The sequence below is a fragment of the Saccopteryx leptura genome, chromosome 8, assembly GCF_036850995.1.
Source record: "Saccopteryx leptura isolate mSacLep1 chromosome 8, mSacLep1_pri_phased_curated, whole genome shotgun sequence".
Lineage (NCBI taxonomy): Eukaryota > Metazoa > Chordata > Mammalia > Chiroptera > Emballonuridae > Saccopteryx > Saccopteryx leptura.
The window spans coordinates 4,859,664-4,886,969 of NC_089510.1; the positions used below are offsets into that span (position 1 = coordinate 4,859,664).

Consider the following 27,306-nt stretch of genomic DNA (forward strand, 5'->3'; position numbering starts at 1 on the left):
TCCTTTCTTTTGTCCTAGCAGCTGTCACACTGGATCACACCTGTTTTGGGGAGTGGCATGCCCACACTTTCAGGTTCCTACAGCGGAAACTAGAGCTTGAATTCCTAATGTCTCTGACATCCGACGTTCTATCAAGTGCCGGGATCGATTCCTCTTCCGATCTTACCTTGCAAGACTACATCTGCTCTGGCCCCTGGCCACTCTTCCTGCTACAACGCAAGCCTCTCTTCCTCTCGTCACTCTCCTCTGGCTTCCTCTTTCACAAACCGCCCATTACTCAGAGCCTTTGCACTTCCTTTCCCGGCCGCCTTTCCGCAATGTTGTATAAATTGCTGCTTCCCCCCTGCCACCCCTGCACTGACCTAACAGCATCTCCATTTCTATTTCTTTATCTTAAATTGCTTTTCTTTATAGTTTTGGGAAAACAAAGTTCTCATGCCCCTAGGAGAGAATCGATTGCTTTCTAGTAGAGCAGTGAGTAACGATCAAAACCAGCTTTAAACGGGTTTAATCAATCAGTGGTTGATTACGAAAGGGCACATGCTTCTGAATGGAAAGAAGGGATATTCCCTGCCATCAACATCAAAGTGTCAGAAAATCAGCAACAGCTTCAGTTCAGAGAACAGATTACAGGGCCAGCTGGGCTGCCACACACTCGCTGCCGTGGCCAATGTCAACACCTGTTGTTTGTTCACTGCTAGAACTTGATGCTCGACCTGGGCGCTTTGCACATAATATGAACATCATCAATATTTGTTGAGTGCATCTTTAGAGTAGAAATATAATTGCCACTAAGCATGGTATCCCTACTGCCTGTCACTGTGCCTAGAACATAGAAGTAATTTTATAAAACATTAGGTAATGAGCGAATGAATTTATATTGTCCATGCATGTTTTAAAATATTTGTTAGGGACATCCTTGAAGTAAACCAGTGGTTATTCAGCTACTCAGATCTCTGTGGGTTCATGTCGTTCTTATAAACTCTCTTCAGAAAAAAATTAGATGTAGCAGTGCTCACCTGCTTATTTGGAAGGGTTAAAGGCATTTTGTATTTAGTGTGTTTAAAATTGAACTCATGCTCTGCCCTGGCCAGATTGCTCAGTGGTAGAGCTTCGGCCCAGCATGTGGAAGTCCCAGGTTTGATTCCTGGCCAGGGCACACAGGAGAAGCACCCATTGCTCCTCCACATCTCCTCTTCTTCTTCCTCTCTGTCTCTCTCTTCTCCTCCCACAGCCAAGGCTCCATTGGAGCAAAGTTGGCCCCGGGTGCTGAGGATGGTTCCATGGCCTCTGCCTCAGGCGCTAGAATGGCTCCAGCCATAATGGAGCGTCACCCTAGATAGGCAGAGCATCGCCCCCTGGTGGGCATGCTGGGTGGAAGCCAGTTAGGCGCATGCAGGAGTCTGTCTCTCTGCCTCCACCCAGCTTCTCACTTCAGAAAAATACAAAAAACAAATGAACAAACAAAACAAAACAGAAAACCTGAACCCACGCTCTTTGCCCCTGAGCCAGACCCTCCTCTAACATTCTCTCTCTCAGTAAACGAGACGGGTCAGACATTCCCTTTCTCCCTTGAATCTCCGTTTTCAACTCAACTTCAAGTAATGATGATTTTACCTCCTAAATGTATCTTGAATTTGCTCACTTCTAGCTCTTTCCACGAGGGACACCTTACTCCAAGCTACCACTAGTTGTCACCTCAACTACTTTGCTAACCTACTAATTGGTCCGTGGGCATCCTCTCCTGCTCTCTCGCTGAGCTTTAATCAGTCAACTCTCTCCTTGTAAACTTTTTTTAGATGCTTGACTGACAAGACAGAGTCTAAGATCTTAACCAGGGTCCACAAGCCCCGAGGACCACATTCTACCTCCCTGTCTGAACTTCCATCACTGTCCTTCTTCCAGTCACTTGAGATTGTCACGTCTCCATTCCGGCCCTGCCAATGTCCCTCAGCCTGTGACATCCTTCCTTCTGCTCCTATTCTTTATTCACAGCTCCACATCCCTCCCTCATTCCCTGACCATGTTGAACATCCCTACCTTGCTTAGATCTTTGTCTTTTTCCTATAAATGCTTCTCATGCTTGAAATCTAACTTCTGTTTGTGTCATTACTGTGTTAGCGTAAAGGGCTTCAAGTCACTGTGGATGGGTAGAAGCTTTGTGCACTCACTTGAATCTTTGTGTTGTTGCCTAAGGAACACAGGACTCCTCTCGCTGGTAGTTCCCAGCTCCCGCACGCTGCGACCTAACTAACTGCATGCTCTGTGACCAATCCCTAACCTCCCTAGATCATATAAACAGGCCAGGCCGCCGAGATTGTTCCGGCAGCTGTTTGGACCTGAAGTCCCTGCCTTCCCAGGTTGCTATCGAGTTGATTCAAGACACTCAATCCACTCAGTTCTCCTCTCTGTGATTGGCTCGATGGGGATGGGCAACTCAAACCCTGGCTTCTTCTGGTAACATGAATTGCTATCTTTTTAACTAAACTGTAAGCTCCATGGGGGGGGGTATTTTTGTCATCTAGAAGGGACTCTATAAATATTAAATTAGTAAAACAGTGAATGAGTGACTAAATGAACGGAGGGCATTCGAATCTGGTCAGATCTCCCCAGCACCTCGCAGAGGGAACAGAGTTAGACCCTCTGTTCCGAGAGGTCCGTGGGGCCCAGGGAAGGCCATGATGCACAGAGGACCCCCCTCATTCTAGAAGAGCCGCTTTCTTGTCATTGAAAATTTCAGCCGTTGGCCTGGTGTGCGGGGGACCCGGGTTCGATTCCCGGCCAGGGCACATAGGAGAAGCGCCCATCTGCTTCTCCACCCCCACCCCCTCCTTCCTCTCTGTCTCTCTCTTCCCCTCCCACAGCCAAGGCTCCATTGGAGCAAAGATGGCCCGGGCGCTGGGGATGGCTCCTTGGCCTCTGCCCCAGGTGCTAGAGTGGCTCTGGTCGCAAAAGAGTGATGCCCCGGAGGGGCAGAGCATCGCCCCCTGGTGGGCAGAGCGTCGCCCCTGGTGGGCGTGCCGGGTGGATCCCGGTCGGGCGCATGCGGGAGTCTGTCTGACTGTCTCTCCCCGTTTTCAGCTTCAGAAAATTCCAAAAAAAAACAAAAAAGAAAGAAAAAAAAAAGAGAAAATTTCAGCCGGGTCTGTGGTGGCGCAGTGGATAAATTGTCCACCTGGAATGCTGAGGTCACCGATTCGAAACCCTGGGCTTGCGTGGTCAAGGCACATATGGGAGTTGATGCTTCCTGTACCTTTCTCCTCTCTCTCTCTTTCTCTCTCCCCTCCCATCTCTTCTCTAAACTGAATAAATAAAATCTAAAAAACAACAACAAAAAAAGAACATTTCACTGAAGAGTGAAAGTCTCTCTAGTTTCCCCCGGACTCATGTCCGGCGGGGAAGGGAAAAGGGGAATGTAAAAGCCACATCCAGGTGAATCTCACCTTCCCTGAGGAAGAGGAGACCAGTCGTAGTGTGGCGAGTCGAGAACAGAAAGAAGGCTTTGCGTCTTCCGGGCGTCTCTCTACCGCTAGGTGTTAAGTAGCGCTGTTCACTAGGTTTAGGGTGCCTCTGAACAGTGTTTCCAGAATCCGAGAGAGTTTGTCACAGTAAAAGGCAGCGTTCGTCAATGGTGTTTTCTTTCTCCAATTCTTGCCTCGCCGCACGTCTCGCTCGCGGCTGTTATGACCTCGGTTACAAAAGTATTTCATTCTAGAACTCCAACGTACAAGGCGAGCAAGAGCTAGGAGAGCAAGGTCGTCCCCCGGAGGGACCATGGGGCCACGAGTGGGCCTTCCACCCGCTGCCTGATTTTCCTGTGTTAGTCCCTCCCTCAGCTAGGCCACCTGGAACTAATTCATCGGCAGCACGGCGCCTGGCGGGTAACAAGCCCTCCGAAAATGTTAGCTATTTTCTCCCCTTTGGTTCGTGAATTCACATCAGCTTAGAGAAAAAACAACAACAACACAAAAATAAAAACAAAAAGGCCATCTCCCTTAGCCTGCTAGAAATGACTATACATCAGTCACTCACACTTCAGTTAGAGTAGATAAAGGGGAAAGGGAGGAATATTGTATTTGTGCTCCTCAACCGGACACACAGCTCTGCAAGGTGTCCCAACAGGGGACCCACGGAGGGGCAGACAGACCGCGTGGGGAGCTGAGGGAGGCCTGGCCGGCACACAGGTGACGCCCACGAGGTGCAGGACCCGAGTCCCGGCCCCCGACGACATTGTTCCCGAGTGCCCACGATCCCAGTTACACTGATGGAATGGACGGCCCGAGGGGGGAGAGGCTGCCTGAGATTCTGAAGCACGATGCTCTTCGGGTGGTCAGCGCTCGCTCTAGCCCCGCCCCACCCGGGGACCTTCCACCGTGGACTGAGGCCTGTGAGAGTTTCAGCGTACTGAGGGAGGGGCCCTCAGACCTCAGACGTGACGTAAAGTGAGGATGCAGAACGCGGAAGGGAACACCCGGGACACAGAGGCGAGACTTTCCCTGTCCATCTTACACAGCCTGAGGCCCAGAACCCAGAACCCGGAGCCCAGTGGGTATGAACGGACTCTTTGGGAAACTGAACGACCCGGTAGAATGTCATTTCTGGGCGATAGATTCCTAAGTCCACCCGACTCACTTAGGCACAGACGCCTGGACACACACATTCCCTCAATCAAGTGGGAGACGCCTGAAGTTTCTCTAAACGTCTATCACATCCGGATGGAAGTTTGCGTGGCAGTTGTGTAATTCTACCGTAGGGGGCTACGTGGCTACCTGGCCCTTTCCTTAAAGCAAATCGTTTTCCTCATCCTCAAAAGGGGGGAAGAACGATCGCGATGCGTAAAAAAGACATTTTCCTCTTGTGTGGACTCCGGAAATGTGTGGCTAAGTAGACGTAATAATCGGGAGGACTCTTAAAACATGACGGGGCAAGGCATCAAATGGACTTGACCATGCTCCTTGACTTCTGCATTTGCCACATTGATTCAAGTTTTAAACTTGCTTGTTTGGTCTACTTGTTCTGAAGTCACTGAGTTGTCCATTTTTCAGAGCCTTACAGTTTGGTTTGGTTTTTAACTGAAATTTCACTGCAAATAGATAAAGTTACAGCTCTATTCACTGGTTGTTGTTGTGTTTTCTGTTTGTTTGTTTTCTTTCTGATTTACAGGTCTATTAGTATGTTATTTAAATCTCTATCATGAGCGTGTTTTTCAAGTATACTTTGGCTCGTCAATCTTAGCGTCCTGGTGGAATGTCAGTGCGCCTTGTGCCCCGAGAGAAAATTGATTTAATCTATCTTCCTTCTCATCTCCAAACGTATTATTTCGCCAACTTTAACTTTCCCCGTTATAAAGTAAAAATGTCTGACTACAATGAGCAGACTAATAAAGTAAAAAAAAAAATGAAAAGAGTACTTATGAAAAAAATATTTTTAGAAATTCGGTTCTTTTGATTAGGAACCAGCCTTGGTGCCAGAAAAACTTCAAAGTGCTATCTAAACATTGAATTTCCATCAGTGACGCTGCGAGCCTCAGTCCGCCCCTTTCATGCTTAGCCATGCAACCACTTCAAAAGAATGAGAAGGAAGAATGATACTCTCTCAAAGCAACCTGCGCTCGGGCCCGTAATCTGGTTTTTAGCTGTCATGCATTCACGACCAAATCGTTGCCTCATGACAGCGTGCTTTATTAAATATATATAATAATTAGCATTTTGTTACACATGAGTAAATACCCAAACCATTCGGAGATGAAATCCAAGCCCAACGGTGTCTAGAAGGAAATGAAAAAGAATGAGCATCGAGCATCAACCTCTTCGAGGGAGAGAGATCATTTAAACTCGCCTTTCTACTTACTGAAATGTGTTCTGCATATTTTATTGTTTGTGTCATCTTGCTTGTTACAATCCAGCCAGCGAATGTTCAAAGAACATAAAATCCTGCAGATAAGTAAACGGCATATGAGTGAATTTACAGAAGGGCACGGATGTAAGATCAAGAGGCTCACATGGCGTCTTCAGTTACATAAAGCAATTATCTTTCCCCCGCGGTGTTCCAGCAGCATGTGACTCATCAGTGGGAGAAACAATATTTTAAAAAAAATTTGTATGTTTCATGACACTTGTGGTTCTCATTTTCAGAGCACAAGTAACTAGAAAACTTTATCTGAATCTGAACATGGTATCATCAGTCAAATTTTGGGTGAGTAAGATTTTGTAGCATTAGACTTAGGGGGGGCATTTGGGGCAGTGTAGGAAGATAACACAGACACTGACCTTTGAGCACGAAATAGATACATCACCACAGACACTGTGGTTAGTGACTCGTTAGTCATCTGAGGAAGTACTGAAAATTATACCAGTGGGAACTTGAGAGGCAAGAGGTCAGAGCTGTGGGCTGTGGCGCGGTAGCTTTGAACCACAGAACAAAAATTAGGATCTGCTGATATGAACTGTGTTATTTGCATCAGGGAATGTCCTCACACCAGTAGCTTCTTAAGGTCTCTTATGGTAAGGTAATAAAATGGAGACAGTGTTTAAATATTAAGAATGTAATTCTTCCTCTCAATTTAAATATGCAGGTAATTTATGTTGGCAATACGTGTGAGAAATTGTTTTAAAAGTTATGTTGGCAAAAAATGAAAGGGAAAATGTTTTATAAATTATAGTAAAAGGAAAAAAAAATAAACGGATGGGAGCCATTAGACAATTTCAGTGAGAATGTTTCTCCAGTAGACATTGGAGTTAAAAGGTATCATTCTGACTTGGAAGGTATTGGCTAGGTCAGTGCCTCTCCAACTTATAGGGTGCAGCAATAGCGGACAGTTCATCTCTGCTAACAGTCTGTCCCAGGAAAAAGGTGGGTAGGGCAGATTAAAGATGAGCTCTTTTTTAATATTAACATTAAGTATAAACACTATCAATAAGGCCAAATTAAAGTTTTGGGAAGAGGATGTGGGTGTGTCTGTGTGTCTCTGTGTATGCACATACATGTCTTACTCAGCAGGATTAGTGTGGAAGTTCAGAATGATCAAAATGGAAAAGGGGAGCAGAAGTTGCAGTTTTTTTTTTTTGTTTGTTTGTTTAGAGAGAGGCAGGGAGAGAGAGACAGAGAGACAGAAACATTGAGCTGTTCCTGTATGTGCCCCAACAGGAGATCGAACTGGCAACCTCCTCGTTTCTGGATGGGGTTCCAACCCGCAGAGCTATCCAGTGAGGGCTTAGAAATGGCAAATTAAAAGCCCTATCAGGTGGGTAGAGGAGAATAGAGAATGGAAGAGGTATTAGGTGACAGGAAGATTGACTGGAATTGGTTATATTTGTAGATGAAAAGAGGAATTGAGGGTAGGTGACTCCTTAGTAAGGATGAAAACCTTACTTTATATGTAACACTCTACACTTCTACCTTCTACCAATGATAGGAGATTGATATATTAAAAGAATTCCTTTTAAATTCTGAAGAAATAACCTTCCTCTTTCCATATATATATACATGTGTGTGTGTGTGTGTGTGTACTCATATATGTATAGTACATATATATATGTATGTGTGTATATATTATATATACACACACATATATGTGATATATATATGTGTGATATATAGATATACACACACACAATTATTTATTGTGCATTAAACTCTCAGTATCCATCATTGATGTCACCAGGGTACTCTTCCTGGTTAATATAGTTCCCAAGCATCTTTTCAAAGACTGAGTACAGAGGGCCTGTTCTTCCTCCCGCGGCAGCACCCAGCAATATAACCGTAAGATTTAGGATCTTAAAACCCTGCAAAGCAACAAGTAGTATGAGAGGCAGAAAGTAGGTTTGTTGTAAAATCCCATGGACGTTTGTGAGTGCGTTGACAGCGCTGGGCACCGAGGGAGAGACTGAAGGGGCCTTTGGGCACACGTGACAGCCAGTCCTTCCGCACAGGTATTACTAGACTTCGGTCCCGCCCCCAATCTCCACATCAAGGGAGGAAACGTTTGTAATGAAGATGGAAGTCGGAAAGGAAGGACAAAGACGAAATATCTTTGCAACAGGGAAACTGGTCCGTATTAATGCACATCCTTCACCTCCTGCATCTGTGAATGTATCAGATGAGCACAGGAAGGACATTGTGCGCATTCTGAACGTTAGGTTCAAGGAAGTGTGCTGTGGCTGCCAGAGTCTAACTCTTAGAAAAAAAAGAACAGGGAAGTGCTGACAAGGTCCCTGTGAGGCTGAGAACAAAGAAGGTCAGAGACCCTTATCAGAAGTTTATGTTTGAAATTCTCCACTGAGCTATACCCCACCCCTGTTGCTATGCCGGGCCCTGTTGCTATGCTGCGCAGGACCTCCCCAACCAATAGCTAACAGCCACATTTGCTTCTGTATAACGCTTGCTCAGCCTAGAGAGCCACCCTATAAAAAGGAGCCATTTTAGAAGCTCGGGGCTGCAGTGCTCCTTTGCGTGGGTTGCCTGCAGTCCCTGCGCAAGTCTGCAATAAAACTTATAAAATTCACTTTGGGTTTGCTGTGGCCTGTCTCCTGGGATGTAACACTGAACATCACTTCCCTGGCTGACCGTTAGGCAATGACACTGCCCCGCACTCTGTCCAGGATAAAATAACTGGGATATTTATGTTCACTTTTTTTTTTTTTCCAGTAAAAATAAAAATAAGCCAAAAATCTAAATTGCAGTTGAAAGAGCAGGGACCCACGCAGGTGTTGAGGCCATGATGAGAAGGGGAGGTTTGAGTCTCCCTCCTGAGGAACGGCTGGTCCCAAACCAACCCCCCCTCTGCCACACTCTTTAGGGGGAACACGGTGTGCTTGCAGCTGACAACAGAAAAGGAAAAGGAGAGGGGCCCCCCCGGCCACCCGCGCTGAGACCCCACTCACGAAGAGAAAGCAGGCACCGATCAGTGCGGCTTTGACCGTCACGTCCAAATCCGCCGGCACGTGGATGCCGAAGTTGTCCGCGTTGGTGAAAACGTTGTTGACGAACCCGGACCAGTACTTGGAGATCTTCCCAATGGTAAGCTTTTCATTAATGGTCGTCACCTTTAAAAAGTAAAAGAAGAGATCTGAAATCGGAAGGGGAAACAAGATGGTGTCAGATTTCTTGGTACGGACGTCGGCTTCCTGAGAGAGAGGAATTACAATACTTTGACCGCCATCTCTCGAGAGCAAGATGACTTCCTTCCTTCCTGTACATAAGCGTCAGGTGGCAGATGTGCCTGTCCAGTTCGCTCTTCAGAGATTCTGCTTTTCTGACAGGTTTCTAATACAGCATAATTCTTTATTTGTATTTATTTATATTTTTTATTATTATTATTATTATTTGGTATACAGATGGAGAATATAACAGCAATCCATGATCAAGGCCAGCCCACCACAAGATGGCAGCAAATTCATAGTCTCAATGATGCCGTCTAACCAGGAAGGTAATTCTTTTACTGAAGGTGTAGAATTTAAACCTCCATCTTCACTGAAACAAACAAACAAACAAACAAACAGGCAAGCAAACAACCACAACAAAACAAAGAAAGAGAGAAAATGTCTTAAGAAAGGTTTTACCCCTAGGTACAATTTGTTAACTTAAAAAAGTGGGTTTTTGTTTGTTTGTTTTTGTTTTGTTTTTTTTTGCTGAGGTTTTATAATTAGAAACACATATAAATATTTTTAGTCATTGCCGAATCTCCTTTTTATGTTAGATGTTTACTAGCTCATTCCTTTATAACCAACCCTAAGTCCTATGTTTTACATTAAGAATCCCTAATATACCCCACAGGAAATTCAGATTTATAGGCTATCGAAGCTCTGCGGTCCTCCTCAGCCTGAAGGAGTCCACAGTTAAATGTTACCAGTCACTCATTTGCTTCCCCTGTTTCCCATTCAAAGGCTGAAAGTGATTCAATATAAACCTTCACTTCCGGTACGTCAGTGGAAGATAGAGAATAGAGACAATGACTTAGGACACCCCTACACCGGGAATACTGAAACTCTTATGTCTAAGTTCTCCTTGATCTTAGGACATATATATTTTTTTTTTCTGAAGCTGGAAACAGGGAGAGACAGTCAGACAGACTCCCGCATGCGCCCGACCGGGATCCACCTGGCACGCCCACCAGGGGGCGACGCTCTGCCCACCAGGGGGCGATGCTCTGTCCATCCTGGGCTTCGCCATGTTGCGACCAGAGCCACTCTAGTGCCTGAGGCAGAGGCCGCAGAGCCATCCCCAGCGCCTGGGCCATCTTTGCTCCAATGGAGCCTTGGCTGCGGGAGGGGAAGAGAGAGAGAGAGAGAGAGAGAGAGAGAGAGAGAGAGAGAAGAAAGCGCGGCGGAGGGGTGGAGAAGCAAATGGGCGCTTCTCCTGTGTGCCCTGGCCGGGAATCGAACCCGGTTCCTCCTCACGCTAGGCCGATGCTCTACCGCTGAGCCAACCGGCCAGGGCAGGACATATTTTTATATTTTATTCTTTGGTGCACCATTCCAAGTCTTCCTGAGGTAGGGTCGAGTTAGGACAGCTCATTTTGCAAAACTTACATTGTACTCTATGTGGGTGGTGTTGCTTCAAGTCCCCACAAACTGAATGTTCTAAGCTAAGTGGATACACATGAATAAATGAATGAAAAATATACAATTTAAATCGTCTCCTCCAACTAAGATATACTTATCTAGGAGAAACCATTAAGACAGTTCACATTGATACAGATTGAATTTACAGCTACTTCTTTCCTTAACATTCAACTTACACACAGACATTTATGTGAGAGTAGACTGTTTAATGAAACAAAGTTTAGCGAGTCTTAAGAACATAACTTTTATATCAGTGATATTTTAATGGAAAGTGCTTGTGAGATCTGAACTGAGGTATGTCACCACCAGGGCACAGATACAGACGTGTTACATGACCCTAAACTACATATATTTGCTTTACACCATGGGTGCTATACTTCCACATAAATCCAGTTTTTGTAGGATACCCTTGGAATTCAGATTTCCAAAATTATCAGTCACTATCGGCACGTACAATATTGGCTTATTACATTACTTCACAGACGTACTATTTTCTAAATGTATGCCAAAGATATTTCATGATTTGAACATGCAAAAAAAAAAATTGAATTATGTTGCAAAAATCAGGACCTAAGTAAGAACTCCCTTCATCTTGTCAGTCATACCTCAAAATCCACATCGCCAAAACAGCCACAAGTCCCACAAGGACCGACAATTCTCAAAACGTCTTCTTTGTTTGCAGTTTGGATTGTGAACTTAGGCAGGAAGGGGTCCCACTTCTGTGCAACGTAACCCACTACAGTACCGGGTGGGGCTTGGATTTCTAACTGGAAGAAGAGAGAATAATGAAATAAGATTTTTCTCAGGTTACTGTATTTTAATTTTATTGTCATATAAATCAACTTTGCAACAATATATTTTTATGAAATTATTTTCATAGTCTACAAATCACCTGAAGTATCTTCTTCTAAGGGAGAGAAGCAAGATTTTTTTTCTTTTTTTTTTTGTATTTTTCTGAAGCTGGAAACGGGGAGAGACAGTCAGACAGACTCCTGCATGTGCCCGACCGGGATCCACCCGGCGCGCCCACCAGGGGGCGACGCTCTGCCCACCAGGGGGCGATGCTCTGCCCCTCCGGGGTGTCGCTCTGTTGCAACCAGAGCCACTCTAGCGCCTGGGGCAGAGGCCAAGGAGCCATCCCCAGCGCCCGGGCCATCTTTGCTCCAATGGAGCCTCGGCTGCGGGAGGGGAAGAGAGAGACAGAGAGGAAGGAGAGGGGGAGGGGTGGAGAAGCAGATGGGCGCTTCTCCTATGTGCCCTGGCCAGGAATTGAACCCGGGACTTCTGCACACCAGGCCGACGCTCTACCACTGAGCCAACCGGCCAGGGCCTTTTTTTCTATTTTATAGAAACTACGAAATTCACTCGTGAGATCCATGTTGGGCTCTCTGCACTGAAAGTCCATGACTTTGTTTTCACTTCCCTGAAGAGAATCTGTCTGAGAACTGTCTTCTGACCCCGGGAAGCTGGCTTCTTTGCCATTTTGTTCCAGGTACAGTAGGTTACGTATGGGAGCTGTTTCCTAGGAGGGACTTAATAACTGCTCTGTTTCAGTCGTTGCTACAACACACATTGTTTTTCTAATCCTCATTTCTCAATTAGGTATGCATAAAATTTTTTCTCTTCAGCTTGTTGACTTCCAGCTTCTCTGTTTCAAAGTAAACGCTTCTGCCGGGTTACCATTGTTTCACACCGATATAATCACTGTTAACTTCTTCCAGAGTGCTTAAGACGAGCGATTTCATTTTCAAACTGTAATATTTGCCCATTCACCCTTCATTCTAATTTTTTTCTTTCCCATCATGTTGTATTTTAATAAATTTATGTAGCCATATTAAATCCTTTGTAAAATAAGATGGAAGTGAGTGCAAAAAATGAAAATTGTTTGCATTTTAATCAAACTAGCTCTCCATCACCAGATCTCTCTTTATTTTCTTACTTATGAAGTTCATAGTTTTATGTGTATGTCTACAGTGTTCCTGGATAGACTTTTCAACAAGACTGCTTAGAATTATATAGAATTGTTCTGGGGTTACTTTTAAAATTACTAGTTTGATTGTGACCAAATTTTAAAAATCATTAATGGGTATCAAGACTCATCTTATGTTTAATTTATGTTTTACTGGCCACCATAAAATTAAACGTCAATTATCACAAATATTCAAATAGGCATATATTCTTTGATTGGGCTGACTGTGCCATGTTGGGGAATGTTAGACCTAAAGTATCTTCAGTAGGAGAATGGAAATTCTTGGGCTCCATGGATGAGTACCCTAGCCACCTCATCACTCAGACAGGTGGTTAGCTACAAATAGTTGGAGAATTCATTGGAGAATAAACTTCCCTAATTATCCTCCTTCCATTAATATTTATTTTCATCATGCTAAGTAGAGTACTTATACACAGGTCCTTCATAGAAAACCTTGGGCTTGAGTAAGAACACCTGGATCAAGTCCCGTTGATGATGTTACCCAGATATGTGATCGTAGGTAAGTCACCTCCCCTCTCCACTGCAAAAAATGTGGACAGTAAAACCTATTCTCTCTACCTCATGGAGACGTCATGATATCAAAGACATCAAAGTCACCAAACATTCTTTACCACCTGTATTATGTCCATGAAAGTTTATTATTACATGTCCACGAAACAGTAATGGAATCTATTATATATTAAAATAAACTAATTTAACGACTCCCTCTGGAACAATGACATTCCTTTTCCAACCCTTGATGTTTGTCATAAACGAGTGCATGCCATGTGACATTCTGCACTAAGTAATACAACCTAACCAAGAGAGCAGACCTTACAAGGGTTTAGTAGCGGTTAGCACTTCTTGAACTTTGCAAGACAAAGCGGCAAAGGGTAGATTTAGTTCACGGTGGAACTCGTAGTATTACGATTACAGGATAACACCAAGATTCAGGAAGATGTGTCTCATTCCCATGATACCTGAGTTGTCTTCACCAGTGAACATCGCAGAAGCCACTATCAATTATGGTTGGAAAGGGAAAAAAAAATAGTGAATGACCAAAATCCTCAAGCTGTTCTGATTCTAAAGGAGCAAACGTACTCATTCAAACAACGGGAAGCTTCATGGCCTCCGCAGCTCCAGGTGAAGGTCATTTATTACAGAAATCACTGCTCCTCTTTCCAAAGGGAGGGGAGAAAGCTCCCCAGAGGCGAGGACTGACCTCTTGGAGGTAGCAGGGGCACCAGCAGCTGTTGCACCTCAGGGGCCGGTGCACTGTCATCACCTCTCGCCCCGCGTTGTCTGAGATCCTCAGAGTGCAGGCCCGCAGCGTGGAGCAGAAAGTCCGGTTGAAGCAGACGCTCTCCTCCACGGCGAAGTATATTCTCTGTCCCAGGCCGTTTTTAATCTCATATTTGTTCGAGGTCTCAGTGCCAAGGATCACTGATGGAGCAAAAAGGAAAAGTCACGAGAATCATGCGAGTGCTTACTATCATACTTGTAAATAAGTAAAAAGGACCATCTTATTAAAAAAAACAAACTGACATAGTGACAGATCAGTTAGGAAGACTATGGTATCTGCTTCACACAAATCTACTTCCGTGATCTAAAAGTTGAGGACTTCTCCATGGAAATCCAAGTGAACATTAATACATTTTGATATCTAGCTATACGATCTACTTGGAAACATGCAAGACCACTTTTCAACTCAGAAAGCAATGATGTCAAGAATAATCTAATACTCAATACTTCTGTTACATTAGTTTGAAATTTATTGGGACAACTCATATGATAGTTAAGAATTTGTCTGATATCTCTGGTAATATATCTACAGCTGCGCCTGCTATTTGAATTTTTACATATTTTAGAAACAATATATTGATGACAAAAATAATCCCTGGCCAGTTGGCTCAGCGGTAGAGCATTGGCCCGGTGTGTGGAAGTCCCGAGTTTGATTTCCAGCCAGGGCACACAGGAGAAGTGCCCATCTGCTTCTCCACCCTTCCCCCTTTTCTTTCTCTCTTTCTCTCTCTCTTCCCCTCCAGCAGCCAAGGCTCCATTGGAGCAAAGTTGGCCCGGGCGCTGAGGATGGCTCCATGGCCTTTGCCTCAGGTGCTGGAATGACTCTGTTTACAATGGAGCAAAGGCTCCAGATGGGCAGAGCATCGCCCCCTGAGGGGCATGCCAGGTGGATCCCGGTCGGGCGCATGTGGGAGTCTGTCTCTCTGCCTCCCCGCTTTTCACTTCAGAGAAATACAAACAACAACAAAAACACAAAATAAATACTCAAGTAATTTGCAGTTAGTCATACTTGTAAATTTGTTTATTGTTAAATGATTTGCCTATTTGATGAATCACTGATGAAATGATAAAACAGTAGAATTTTGTTTTTTTGGATTTTTAAAGTTTAGTCTCAAACTTGATTTCCGTTTCTGGAATGATTAAGAAAATGTAAAGTATTAGCAATCATGAGAATGATTCCATATTTTTTATTATTTTAAGATTAAAAATAATAGATTCCTAATGGCAATAGCACCAAAGACTTGGAGATTTTTATACTTTTAGGTTTATTTTTCATCAGGTTAATTATATTACTTTCAATGTTTATTTTTTAAAAAATAAAATAAAATAGTGCTATTTTGACCAAAAGCTATTTTAAACATTTCCTTGATTCTTTATAAAATGCTTAGCTATAAAGAAACTTCTAAAACCCAAAATATTTCTAACGTTTTAATAAGTAGAGAATACACTTACTTCCCAGGAGCTCCACCTGCTGGTGTATAATTATCAGGTCTAACTGTGAAAGGAGGACAGAAAAGAAATTTAAAACATTGTATCACAACACTTTCAAACAATTATGGAGATATTATTAAGCTGCTTACTCAACTCTATGCAGTTAGATGATTTCCATGTTCTCTATTATCGAAAGAGTTGAGTGCAGCTCATATTTTATATTGGAAAAGAAACTGAAAATTAAAATAAAAAGTACAAGAACGCTGAAAACTCCGAGGCAGAATTGCCCAGAATACCAATAGAAACAGCAGCTCACTCTGTGCTCCGTCTGTGGTCATGGGATACATGGCGTGACTGTTGGAAACAGCACTTGGAGGGAATTTGTAAACAATCTCGGAATAATCATGCCTATGAAATTTTAAAAGTCATGCTCTCTTCTTCTCCTATTTTTTTTTTTAAGAAAATGCAAACAAGGAGGATCTGGGCATCGGGCCCCTCCCCTCACCCTGCCTGACCTGACTCCCCCTTTTCATGCAGCAAGTCATTCCCCAGAGTGATGTCTCTGTGACAGCTGAGAGGGCCAATTCTGGCAAATTTTCTCATTCACACCTTCCTTCGCTCTAGAAAAAAAGAAGACCCGGAAACCCTGCCGAGGTTGACGATACATCCATTTAAGCAGAACAAGAGTTCCGCGGCTAAATGCATGACAACAAAACCTGCCTTAGGTAATTAGGACGGAAGCTAATTTACAGGAAGAAAGAGTCCGCACCATCCAGAAACGACTCATGAAAAAGCAGACACTAACAAATGGTTTTTTAAAGAAAATGTTTTTAAAAATGTCTTGTGAGAATTAATTAGATTTGTGTGCATTTTAAAATTGACCCCCAGGACTTGACGTCACAAACGTCAAATGGCCACGCTGCTCATTTCCTTTTCTGATGCTTAAGAGTTTCTATCTCGCCTTTCAATTTCCTTTACTCTCCTTCCATCTCAGTAAACGGACCAGCACCCGCTCAGCTGAAGCGGTCGTCACTAATATTTGGCGTGGACTGGACATAAAAAACCCAGAGAATCGGCGGATACGTGGTCCCTTTCTTTCGCTTTGTATGTACTGCTGTGCAGGTAAACTAATATTATCTCTTTGATTCAAATCTTGTTATTGATCACAGAGTGCACGTGGCCTCTTAAGCTTCACGAAAAGATATCTTTCAAAAATAATTTATGATTTCAGATATCCTAAAACCTATTTTAATGACTACGGCAATTAAAAAAAAAATAGAACCAACCTGGTGGGAGAAGATGGTTGCAAATCAAAGCTCCACAGGGGATTAATGTACAAAATATATAAGGAACTCATACAACTCAACAATAAAACACCAAACATACGATTAAAAATATGGGCAGGAGACCCAAGAAGACGTAAAAATAGTCAACAGATACGTGAAAAGACGCTGAACTTCACTAACTAGTAGAGAACTTCACTAACTACCACACCCTGGTAGAATGGCTGTTATTAACCAGACAGGCGATAACAAGTGTTGGAGAGACTGTGGAGGAAAAGGAACCCTCACTCACTGCCGACAGAAATGTAAACTGGTACAGCCACTTATGGAAATCAGTATGGGGTTTCCCCCCAAATGTGAGAATAGGATTACCATATGACCCAGCAACGCCTCTTCTGAATATGTACCTGAAAATTTTTGAAAACATTTATTCTCAAAGATATCTGTACTGCTGTGTTCATTGCAGCATTATTCACCGTAGCCAAGACATGGAAACAACTCAACAGGTGCCTGGATAAAGAAGACGTGGTACCTACATACGATGGGATACTACTCGGCCATAAGAAAAGATGAAAGACTGCCATCTGTGACCGCATGGATAGGTCCTGAGAGTATCATGCTAAGCCAAATCAATCAGATGGAAGATGTGAAGAATGATACGATTTCACTCATATGTGAGATGTAAAACTGAAAGCAACATATGAACAGATAAGACAAACAGACACACAAACACACTTAGGCACAGGCAACAGTCTGGTGGTCCCCAGAGGGAGGGAGGTAGGGCATTATTAGTAAAGGGTGGAGGGCGTGGACTCTATGGTGATGTAAGGAGATTTGACTCTGGGTGATGGCCAAACAATGCAATCTACAGATGACGTATCATAGAATGGAAACCTATCTACTTTCGTTAACCAATGTCACCCTTAATAAATTTAATGCAAACATTAGAATGACTGTTTTGTCGTGGACTGTTGTTGGTTCTGGTCTCCTCTTTCGAGAAAGATAAAGGGTTTTGGGGGAGGAGAAGACATCAGCCTTGTGGAAGCTGTCCACGGTGATGTCGCAGGCGGATCTGTGGAGAAGTAACTTAGAGATGGAGAAGAACCGCGGGGGTAAGACTAAGGTTTGAGTTTAGAACTTGGGACATTCGTGTCATGGATCAAGTTTTAGCTGTGAAATCGAGAAACTATCAATTAACATCACCCCCACAATGGAAAAGGAAACTGTATCTCTGTAAGGTTTAAGAACAGCAGCTGTTTATTTTAATGAGGACACTGAGGTAGTCACTGGGCCAGATATTTTGACATAGTGTCTGATTTAGTTCTCACAAGAACTCAGAGAGAGGTACCACTATGTTTTACATGTAAGGAGACAATCCCAGGTAGATGAAGCACTTTGCCCAAGAATTGCAGTTTGTGAACGGGTAGGCTCGGACTTGAATCCAGGCTGTAGTGTAACCAGCATTGAGCTTTCCATTCTTGTGTACCGCCCTCACTAAACTCATCTTAGAAACTAGGAGACACAATTCTTGAGTGATACGATGGAACTTCTGAATATCTTCTCTACTTTGTATTCACCCCCATCCTCTGTGATAACAATCAATTTGATTCGACCTATCTCTGTGAGACACCCGCCTGCATTTGAGGGTCTTGGTATTTGCTTGTTCTTGTAGTTTCACTTTATTCTTAAACCATTTCTCAACCGCGGTCCAAAGGAGCCCTTTGCACCCATTGCTATGAATCGATGAACTGGGAATTGTTGACAAGTTTTAAACTTTAAACTTTATCTAATCATATATTCAGGTGTCCGGACGAGGAAAGCGCCCCTGAAGCCGTAAAAGCTAAATGGATATCTAATGACAACGTTGGACATATAGCTTAATACTAAATTCTTCTGCATAATTTGTCAGGTTTACAGGGATCAGTAATTGCATTTAAGATACGTACAGTTGACTCTTGAACAAGTCAAGTTTAAATTGCATGGGTCCACTTACGTGCTGATATTTTTCAGTAAATACTGTAAATATGTTTTCTTCTTATAATTTTCTTAATAACATTTCTTCTTAGCTAGCTTACTTTCTTGTAAAAATGCAGTATATTGTACATAGAACATACAAGATTTGTGCTAATTGACTATGTTATCAGTCAGGCTTCCAGTCGATAGTAAACTGTTACTAGTTATGCTTTGGGAAAGCCAGAAGTTACATGTAGATTTCCGATTGTCCTTAACTTCTGGGTTGTGGAAGGGTCAACTCTACTTCAAAATAAACTAAACCTCTACATGGTTTTTGTAGACTTTAACTCACTACTCTTATCTATAGACAACTAAGTTATAGTAATTATCTTCTGACACTTGTGGAATAGAACGTTATTGATTGACTGTTGTGAACGTGTTTGTCTAATCTGGAAAGAGAAGCAATTAGTTTTATTCTTAGATTTTAACATACACACAGAAAACACACACACACATATATATACACATATGTAGATACACACACAAACATATACATTTATATATGAATATATATATTTACATACACCCCTGAGAATTTATGTACAAATTATTAATGGAAAAAAGATATTCAACAGTGATTGGACAGACCTGACTAAAAGAGACGCAATGATTTTTTAAAATTTTACTTCTATTTTTTTAATGTAGAGAATTTTATATATTTTTGTGTATTTTTGTTTACTGAAGAATGTACTATTTCCAACAGTTCATCATTTTCCGTAACTCTATGGTTTTTAGGTAACAGTTAAGGTATAAAACTTCACTCCATCTATGTCTCTTCCAGACTGGTGGGTATAAAGTTTTTCAAATGATCCCTCATCCTGTTACACGTGCTCCGCTCTCAAACGAACACGTGTTCTTTTCAGTATAAAGCAAATCAATGATGTACCTTTGAAGCAAACTATTCACCGATTTGAGGCCTAGCTGTGCCTCCTGTAAAAGATTACCAAAGGTCTGTTTTTGGAAAACTGACTTTGCCTTAGCACCGAAGTCAGCGCGTTCGTTTCTCTATTCATTGACTGTGGTGGTGGAAGGGAGGGGAGGTGTATTCCCGTCCAGCATCTGGCTCGGGGCGCGTCATCCTTCACGGGTGGAAGAAGACCATGTGATGACCCTATGGGATCCTCGAACCTCCGCCCTCCGGCACCGGGTATCGCTCCTCGGAGCAATCTTGTCTGACAAGGTTCCCAAACAGCTTGCGGCGGTTAATCAACCCCCGCCAGCTGCCACAGCCAAGCCTTTCGGCAGATGGAGGACGCTGGGTCGGCATTCCCAGTGCTGTTGACCCGTCTCCCCGAGCTCCCTGGTCTCCGAAGCCCGTGTGTCTGCCCGCGCGTTCCTGGAGGAGGCGTCTGCAATTCTCAGCGTTTTCCCAGGAACCTGTGCGGCGCGCAGCTCCCGCCCTGCCGGGCACAACAGGAATCTCTGGTACCTTCGGGGGACGAAACCCAGAGATTTGATTTTGATAAAGGAGAGAGAGACTGGAGGGTTTGCAAGGATGTCCAACAAGCCGGACCGGGCGGCCGATGTGCTGACGCCTCAATGTTAGTGTAAGTGGATTTCTCATCTGTGATGGGAGAAGATGCCGCAGCAGCGATCATAGACAAGCGGTGGAATCGCTGTTCCCGTGTCCCCGCCACGTGGAGGAGGATGTTTGGAGGATGTTTCCTGGTTGGGTTAGGGTGCGGCTGGAGGCACTGCGCACCTACCCACTCAGAACGACTCGTGACTGGATCTAAGGACGAGACGGGTGTCCAAATAAACTAGTCTTGGAGAGGCGACAGGGTCCTAGACAAGATCAGCAACTTGGCAGTCGGCTTTCCCTCTGATGTCCAGCCGCCTCCTGAGATGCAGGTGAAGACACGGGCCTCTCAGCTCAGGGCAGAAGTCCCTCACCGAGTCCGACGCCGTGGTCCCTCCGGACACCTGCCGGCACCCATGCCTGTCGCGGGCTTCTCGGGCTTTCAGACACAGCCCGGCACCCTGCGTCCACCCGTTCTGGTCTTTCCCGTTAGGTTGCAGAAGGTTTGGGTGAAAGGGACCAGGTTTTATGCTTTTTATATGCCTGGATTACAGCAAGTACACAGCAAGGATTCCTTAATTAAATAAATAGCTGTCGGTGTCTAGGCATAAGCACAAGAAGATTCTTTGAGGAGAAATTTGCTGACGCCTTGAGCACTGTGCAGAGAAAGAGGATGAATGGGCCAAGCAGCTCACTGAGAAAAGTTTAGTCCCGTTCTGCTGTCAAACAAATAAGGAAACCAGAAGGGCCATAAAAGTAAACATTCATTTCTTCCCCTAAAATAGAAATATATATATTATATATTGATATATTATATATATACACATTAATATATCAGTGTAATATATTATATATTTATATAATATATTACATTGCGTATATATATATATATATTTTTTTTTTTTTCTTTTTTGTATCTCTCTGAAGTTGGAAACAGGGAGGCAGTCAGACAGACTCCCACATGCACCCGACTGGGATACACCCGGCATGCCCACCAGGGGGCGATGCTCTACCCATCTGGGGCGTCGCTCTGTTCCAACCAGAGACATTCTAGCGCCTGAGGCAGAGGCCATGGAGCCATCCTCAGCGCCCGGGCTGACTTTGCTCCAATGGAGCCTTGGCTGCGGGAGGGGAAGAGAGAGACAGAGAGGAAGGAGAGGGGGAGGGGTGGAGAAGCAGATGGGCTCTTCTCCTGTGTGCCCTGGCCAGGAATCGAACCCGGACTCCCGCATGCCAGGCCGACGCTCTACCACTGAGCCAATGCATATATTATATATGAAAGTTTATAATATATTGTATATAAATATTTATATTAATATATATTAATATGAATATTTATTTATATATAATATATTTATATAATATATATTTATATAATACAGTATATATATATTAATATATATATTAACTTCAGCATGTTATTTGTTGAAGTCCTTCCACCTTGTTTGGAAACCAAAGAACCAAGTTTGTCTTTCCCGGAAGGGGAAACATGTTTAGAAACAGAGAAAGAAAAATACCTGGCTCAAATATTCCAGACCGGGCGGGGGGCTGCCTGGCGGAGGGCGCCCTGGCTGACACGCCTGGTTCTCGGGCCGGGAAGGCGAGGCACGCAGCCCGGGGGCCGGGGCCGTCGCCCTGGGCAGGAAACCGGGCACGCCTCCGCTTCTTCCGTTCTGCGCATCTGCGAAAGAAGGAGAAGCCAGCTGGTAGGTGGACTTAGGCCACGACATGTGGTTTTTCTTACAGTATTTATCACTTCTTAACTCGGTGGGTAGAGTCTCTCCTGCTGCCTTTTCGTTCTTTTTAACCCTGGTCACCGTCACCGCCGCTCCACCCCTGAACCCGAGGAAAGGGATGCGGATGATTGCTAGTAGTCGTCGTGTGAAAAAGGTACAATTCGGGAAAAATACATGATTTTAGAAAACATATTTTTTGAAGCCATGAAAAACTTCTGTTCAAAGAGCTAATCTATCTATATCTATATATATTGATATTGATATAGATATATATAGATATAGATACACTGCTCACAAAAATTAGGGGATATTTTATAGCTTCATATTCATTTTGAAATATCCCCTAATTTTTTTTTTGTGTGTGTGTATATATATATATATATAATATGTGTGTGTGTGTGTGTGTGTGTGTGTGTGTGTGTGTGTATAGTGAATTCTCAGGTGAGCTAACCCTGCCAGTCTGGTGATATAATTTGATCACTGACAGTTTTATTTTATACACTATGAGAATGTTCATAACTAATTCGTGAGCTTTGTAAGGGCAACACAACATTTAATTTAGCTGAGATTTCTCAGTATTTTGTATAAAATCATTCAAAAAACTTTTTTTGAAAATATGAGTCCTTCTGTAGCTTACCCAATATTACAAAGAGAATCATTACAGATTTCTATACTGTTTGGCGTTTTTTTTTTTTTTTTTTCAAAGAGACTGACCCATTTTGTATATTACTGCTGGGTAACAATGGTACTACCTCAGTGATCTCTTGGATTGAAGTTTGGAGATTTGCTATTTACCCTGCATTAGTCTGGAGCCAGTGTAAAATTATGCAAAAGCCCTAATAAGTGGTGCATGCAACTGTATTCTTCTCTGTTAAAGAATATAATTTACTCTTTCTACTATTATTTTTCCTTTTCCTTCTTACACGGCTGCCATTTCAATACCTCTCTCAAGATATACCTTTTTTTTCCTCAAAGACTATTAGTGTTTTTACCTCTTATCATTATCAGTCCATTAAATAGCAAGTTCTCACATGTGCATTCATTTAGTTTATCAACACTATGCAGTTTTAGAATGAGTGTAGGTGTGGACTAAGATTTGTGGCAGGTGTTTTCAGATATCAGAGAGGCCATGATAAAGAAAAAATAATTCAGACTATTCCAAAGACAGATGAATGGGAAAGACAAGGAAACTGGTTCTGGTTTACAATCAGAAGGAACTGTGTAACCATCACACAAAGATTTGAACAAGTACTCTTGTACATCTACTGAAGTTAGAATGACCTGTATATAATTCCCAATGAATTAGAACGGTCTCTCTTAAGCACTGACACTCAAATTCATGTAAGTTGTGTGTGTAGGGGGAGGAGTATTTTCCTGAAACTTTTAAATCCCTAAGAAATAAATTTAGAAATGAACTGAGTTGTCTTTGGAGATAGTAAGTTCCTGTTATTCAGAGAACCCAAAGATAGCTAGAAGGAGCACTTGGATAGAAGTTAAAACAAACAAGCAAACAAAACTGTCACTGGCCAGTGAGCTTAGCCAGTTAGAGGGTCATCCGAAAATAACAAGGTTTCAGGTTCTATCCCCGGTCAGGGCACACGAGGGAAACAAGCAATGAATGCATGACTGAGTGAAACAACAAATGAATGCTTCCTTTCTCCCTTCTTTCTCTCACACTTTTTTTTTTCTCTGTCTCTCTTAAAAGCAATCAATCAATAAAAATTAAGCCCTGGCTTGATTGGTTGGAGTGTTGTCCTGAAGCATAAGAGGTCGCTGGTTCGATCCCCAGTCAGGGCACATACAGGAACAGCTCAGTGTTGCTGTCTCTCTGTCTCTCTACCTTTTGCTAAAAAAACAAAACGAAACAAAGCAAAAGACTGGTGAGGGCACACAGGCATCCAAGGGATGGCCCTTTGGACACTGGCATGGGCTGTTTCTAGTGATGGTAGACTCGCTGAGGCTGAGTGTAGATGTTGCACACAAGAACACCGTCTTCAACTCCTCTCAGGTCTGGGCAGACCCAGAGGATACAGGCATTAGAACCAACTCCTGTTACTCTTGGGGAGGAGCCTGAATATCACCCCAAGAGGTGACCTGAAAGGAAGACAACGTAACACCAACGTCAGATTGGGGAGAGGAGCTCGTGGCCGGTAGAGCAAAAACAGCTGTAAAAGACTAACGTGCAACAAACATTTTTCCCCCTGCATTCGTGCCAAGAGCGCTGTGTCATTGACTTTCAGAGAAACACACAGGCACAATCGTGACCTAGGGAAAACTAGTTCATAAGGATAAAATTCAGAATAGTGCTTCTTTTTGGGAGTGGAGGTACGTGGTTATTGACCGGAGCGGGAACTTTCTGAGGTGTTCTATGTCTTGACCTTGGTGGGAGCTATGCAACTGCATCCTTATTTAAAAATCACAGGGCCGGCCCTGGCCGGTTGGCTCAGCGGTAGAGCGTCGGCCTGGCGTGCGGGGGACCCGGGTTCAATTCCTGGCCAGGGCACATAGGAGAAGCGCCCATTTGCTTCTCCACCCCCACCCCCTCTTTCCTCTCTGTCTCTCTCTTCCCCTCCCGCAGCCGAGGCTCCATTGGAGCAAAGATGGCCCAGGTGCTGGGGATGGCTCCTTGGCCTCTGCCCCAGGCGCTAGAGTGGCTCTGGTCACGGCAGAGCGACGCCCCGGAGGGGCAGAGCATCGCCCCTGGTGGGCGTGCCAGGTGGATCCCGGTCGGGCGCATGCAGGAGTCTGTCTGACTGTCTCTCCCCGTTTCCAGCTTCAGAAAAATACAAAAAAAAAAAAAAAAAAATCACAGGGCTGAAGTTGGTTGCTCATGATGCACCTTGCTGTTCCCATGTTATCCTTGAATTAAAAAAAAGAAACACACGTAGAAATCAATTTCCAATAATAGCTGACAAAGGAGTATTAGAGTCTCTCTCATCATCAATTTTAGTTTAAAAAAGATTCGCAACTCACTCCAATTTCACTGTGTCAGTGATGTCCGCCGTCACAAAATGCAGGAAGCTATTGCGTGTGTGGGAAGTGGCTCTATCTACATTCCTGACCCGGGTCTGGAGGTCCTGAGACCTCAGAGCAGGTCCAGAGGGATCCATCAATACACGTGGGGCCCACAGCCTCAGCAGGAGCGGACTCAGTCGGATCCCTGTTGGGATCCCCATTCTGAAGTCACTTCTCCTTCTGAGGATTTCTGTTCACATTGGAGCAGCCGGTAGAGATCGATCTTGTTCAGTTGTGATCACCCTGGGAACTCCTGTACTTTTCAAACTTTAAAACAACGTTTGAGCCTGACCTGTGGTGGCGCAGTGGGTAAAGCGTCTACCTGGAACACCGAGGTCGCCGGTTCGAAACCCTGGGCTTACCTGGTCAAGGCACATATGGGGGTTGATGCTTCCTGCTCCTCCCCCTGTTCTATCTCTTTCCTCTCTCTCTCTCTCTCACATACACACACACACACACTCACTGTCTCTCTCTTCTCTCTCTAAAAATGAATAAATAAAATCTAAAAACAAAACAAAACAGCATTTGATACCAATCTGGTCTTACATTGCGTTTGTTTACACTAAACCACACAAATATTTCTTCTGTCTTAATAGCCTCAGTATTCAGAATGCCCTTTGGTTTAGTGGCACCAGTCGAACAGCCTACATACACAACGTGTGAAGTGTCTGATAAATCTGTATTTCCTGGGGAAATGCTCATTGCCAATAGAGTGTCGTGGGACAGAGAGCATTCACAATGTGATCAAGTATGTCTTTGAATACAGCTAAAGAAAACAGTCCACAGAAATGTTTAAGGAAAGAACGATGATCATCTGACCTGTCCCCTCAAATGTGATTTCTAATTCAAAAGGTAGCGTTATTCTTGCTCGTTTTAAATACTGTACCGGGTCTCCGACAGATGTTTCACCCAGTTCATGTGTAATTTTGAGTGGGTTGCAGAAGGAGCGTTAGTTCTCCACCCAAAGTTTCACCTCTAAGTTTACTGTTGAACACTTATCATTAATGAACCTCACTGCTTTTTCGGTAGATTAATCAAATTTTGATCATAGTATTACTTTCTAGCCACAGGTTTCTTCAAAGCCTCAGACCACCACATAAAGAAGGAACTCCTTTGAATTTCCACCTGGCTTTGAATTTCTATCTACTATTTTAAAAATGTATAACCAGCTTATAAATATTTCAAGTTCTCTGCAACTCTTTACCTTACAGGCGATAGTTGCTCTGTAACTCTTATTTTATAGTGATGAAATGTTTTGAACTAAGTGTTAGTGTCAGTCTTAAATGAAAGGAAAGACTTGTCAAGCTTTTTTTGTTTGTCTTCAGTATAAAAATGAAGCACCCATATTAAAATGAATGATTTTGATGTTTCATATCTATATTTTATAATTTGTTTGAGCCTTTCTCAAGGAGACTCAGGGGCTGATCTACATGAAATGTTGATGAAAAAATGGAAAGTTACCTTGATCCTTTCATATTAAATAGCATCCAAAGAGTATTTTGATAAAAGGAGAAAATAAGCATGTGTATGTATCTGAATGGATCATTAATTTAATTTAGGATATTTTAAATTAGTGGACTCTATTATCCTATTTGAAATTAGGTTAGGTTTCTACTAATTATACTAATCATAATTCTTAATGATAAAACTTTTCATTATAGCTTAGAGTTTAATGGCTTGTTCTCGTAATGAAATTAAAACACATTATAATTTCATTTTATGTAATTTCACAAGTGCTTTTAGTCAGGTTGCAACCCAGTCCCTTAAAAAACAACCACATCTTCACGTCTGCAAAGTTCTTTAAAGTAAGAAAAGGAAGACACCAGTAATGCTACTTATGCTATTTCAGGGATTTGAGGAAAAACTTACCACCTCCCTTTGCCTCCCTAGTACCTAATTAATCTGCTTGCTTAAATTACTTTGTAAATTAGTTATTCAGTATCAAAGAAATTTTGAAAGATTTTTTTTTTTTTGCTTCATAGTTAAGAAATATTTATTTCTAGTCCATTACATGTTTAGGATTTACCAATAACATATGTTAAATTCATTACAATAAATGGCTACATCGCATATTTTAAACAACAAATGGAAAACTTTAAAATACTGAGCTTTTTAACTTACGTGCGAAAAATTTTCTTCAAGTCCCTTTAAACTTGGAAAGTCAACCCGTCCTTGTGTTTAGCAGTAAATATTCCATTCTAAATTTTTCTGTGCAGCTCTCCTTGTTCACTGACTGTTTATATTGATGCTAACTAAGCCATTGTTTACAGCTGAACTTTCACATTCTATCAGACAGGGTGTTGTTTTATTTTTTCACTCAGACGCAGCAACATGCTCCTTGGAGTTACAATGTAAAAATTCCAGGGTTCAAAGGAGACACATGACAGGTGTTAAAGTATCAACCTCACTGGCAGGAAGACCACTCCCACTCTCGGTTTTTAGTCGTCCTCCGGGTACTCTTACCTTTAGAGGCCAT

At 43.1% G+C, this 27,306-nt stretch overlaps 1 protein-coding gene across 1 annotated transcript; it reads right to left on the reverse strand.

The window, feature by feature from the left end:
- Positions 1–5,665: 5,665 nt before the first annotated feature.
- PLSCR5 (phospholipid scramblase family member 5) lies at positions 5,666–27,306 on the reverse strand. Its single transcript, XM_066347193.1, has 8 exons — positions 27,294–27,306; positions 21,597–21,760; positions 15,286–15,328; positions 13,754–13,974; positions 11,168–11,329; positions 8,883–9,044; positions 5,851–5,933; positions 5,666–5,767 (listed from the first exon to the last, which is right to left on the reverse strand). Exons 1-7 carry the CDS (start codon positions 27,304–27,306, stop codon positions 5,895–5,897), a joined length of 804 nt encoding a protein of 267 aa, XP_066203290.1. The 3' UTR covers positions 5,666–5,767; positions 5,851–5,894.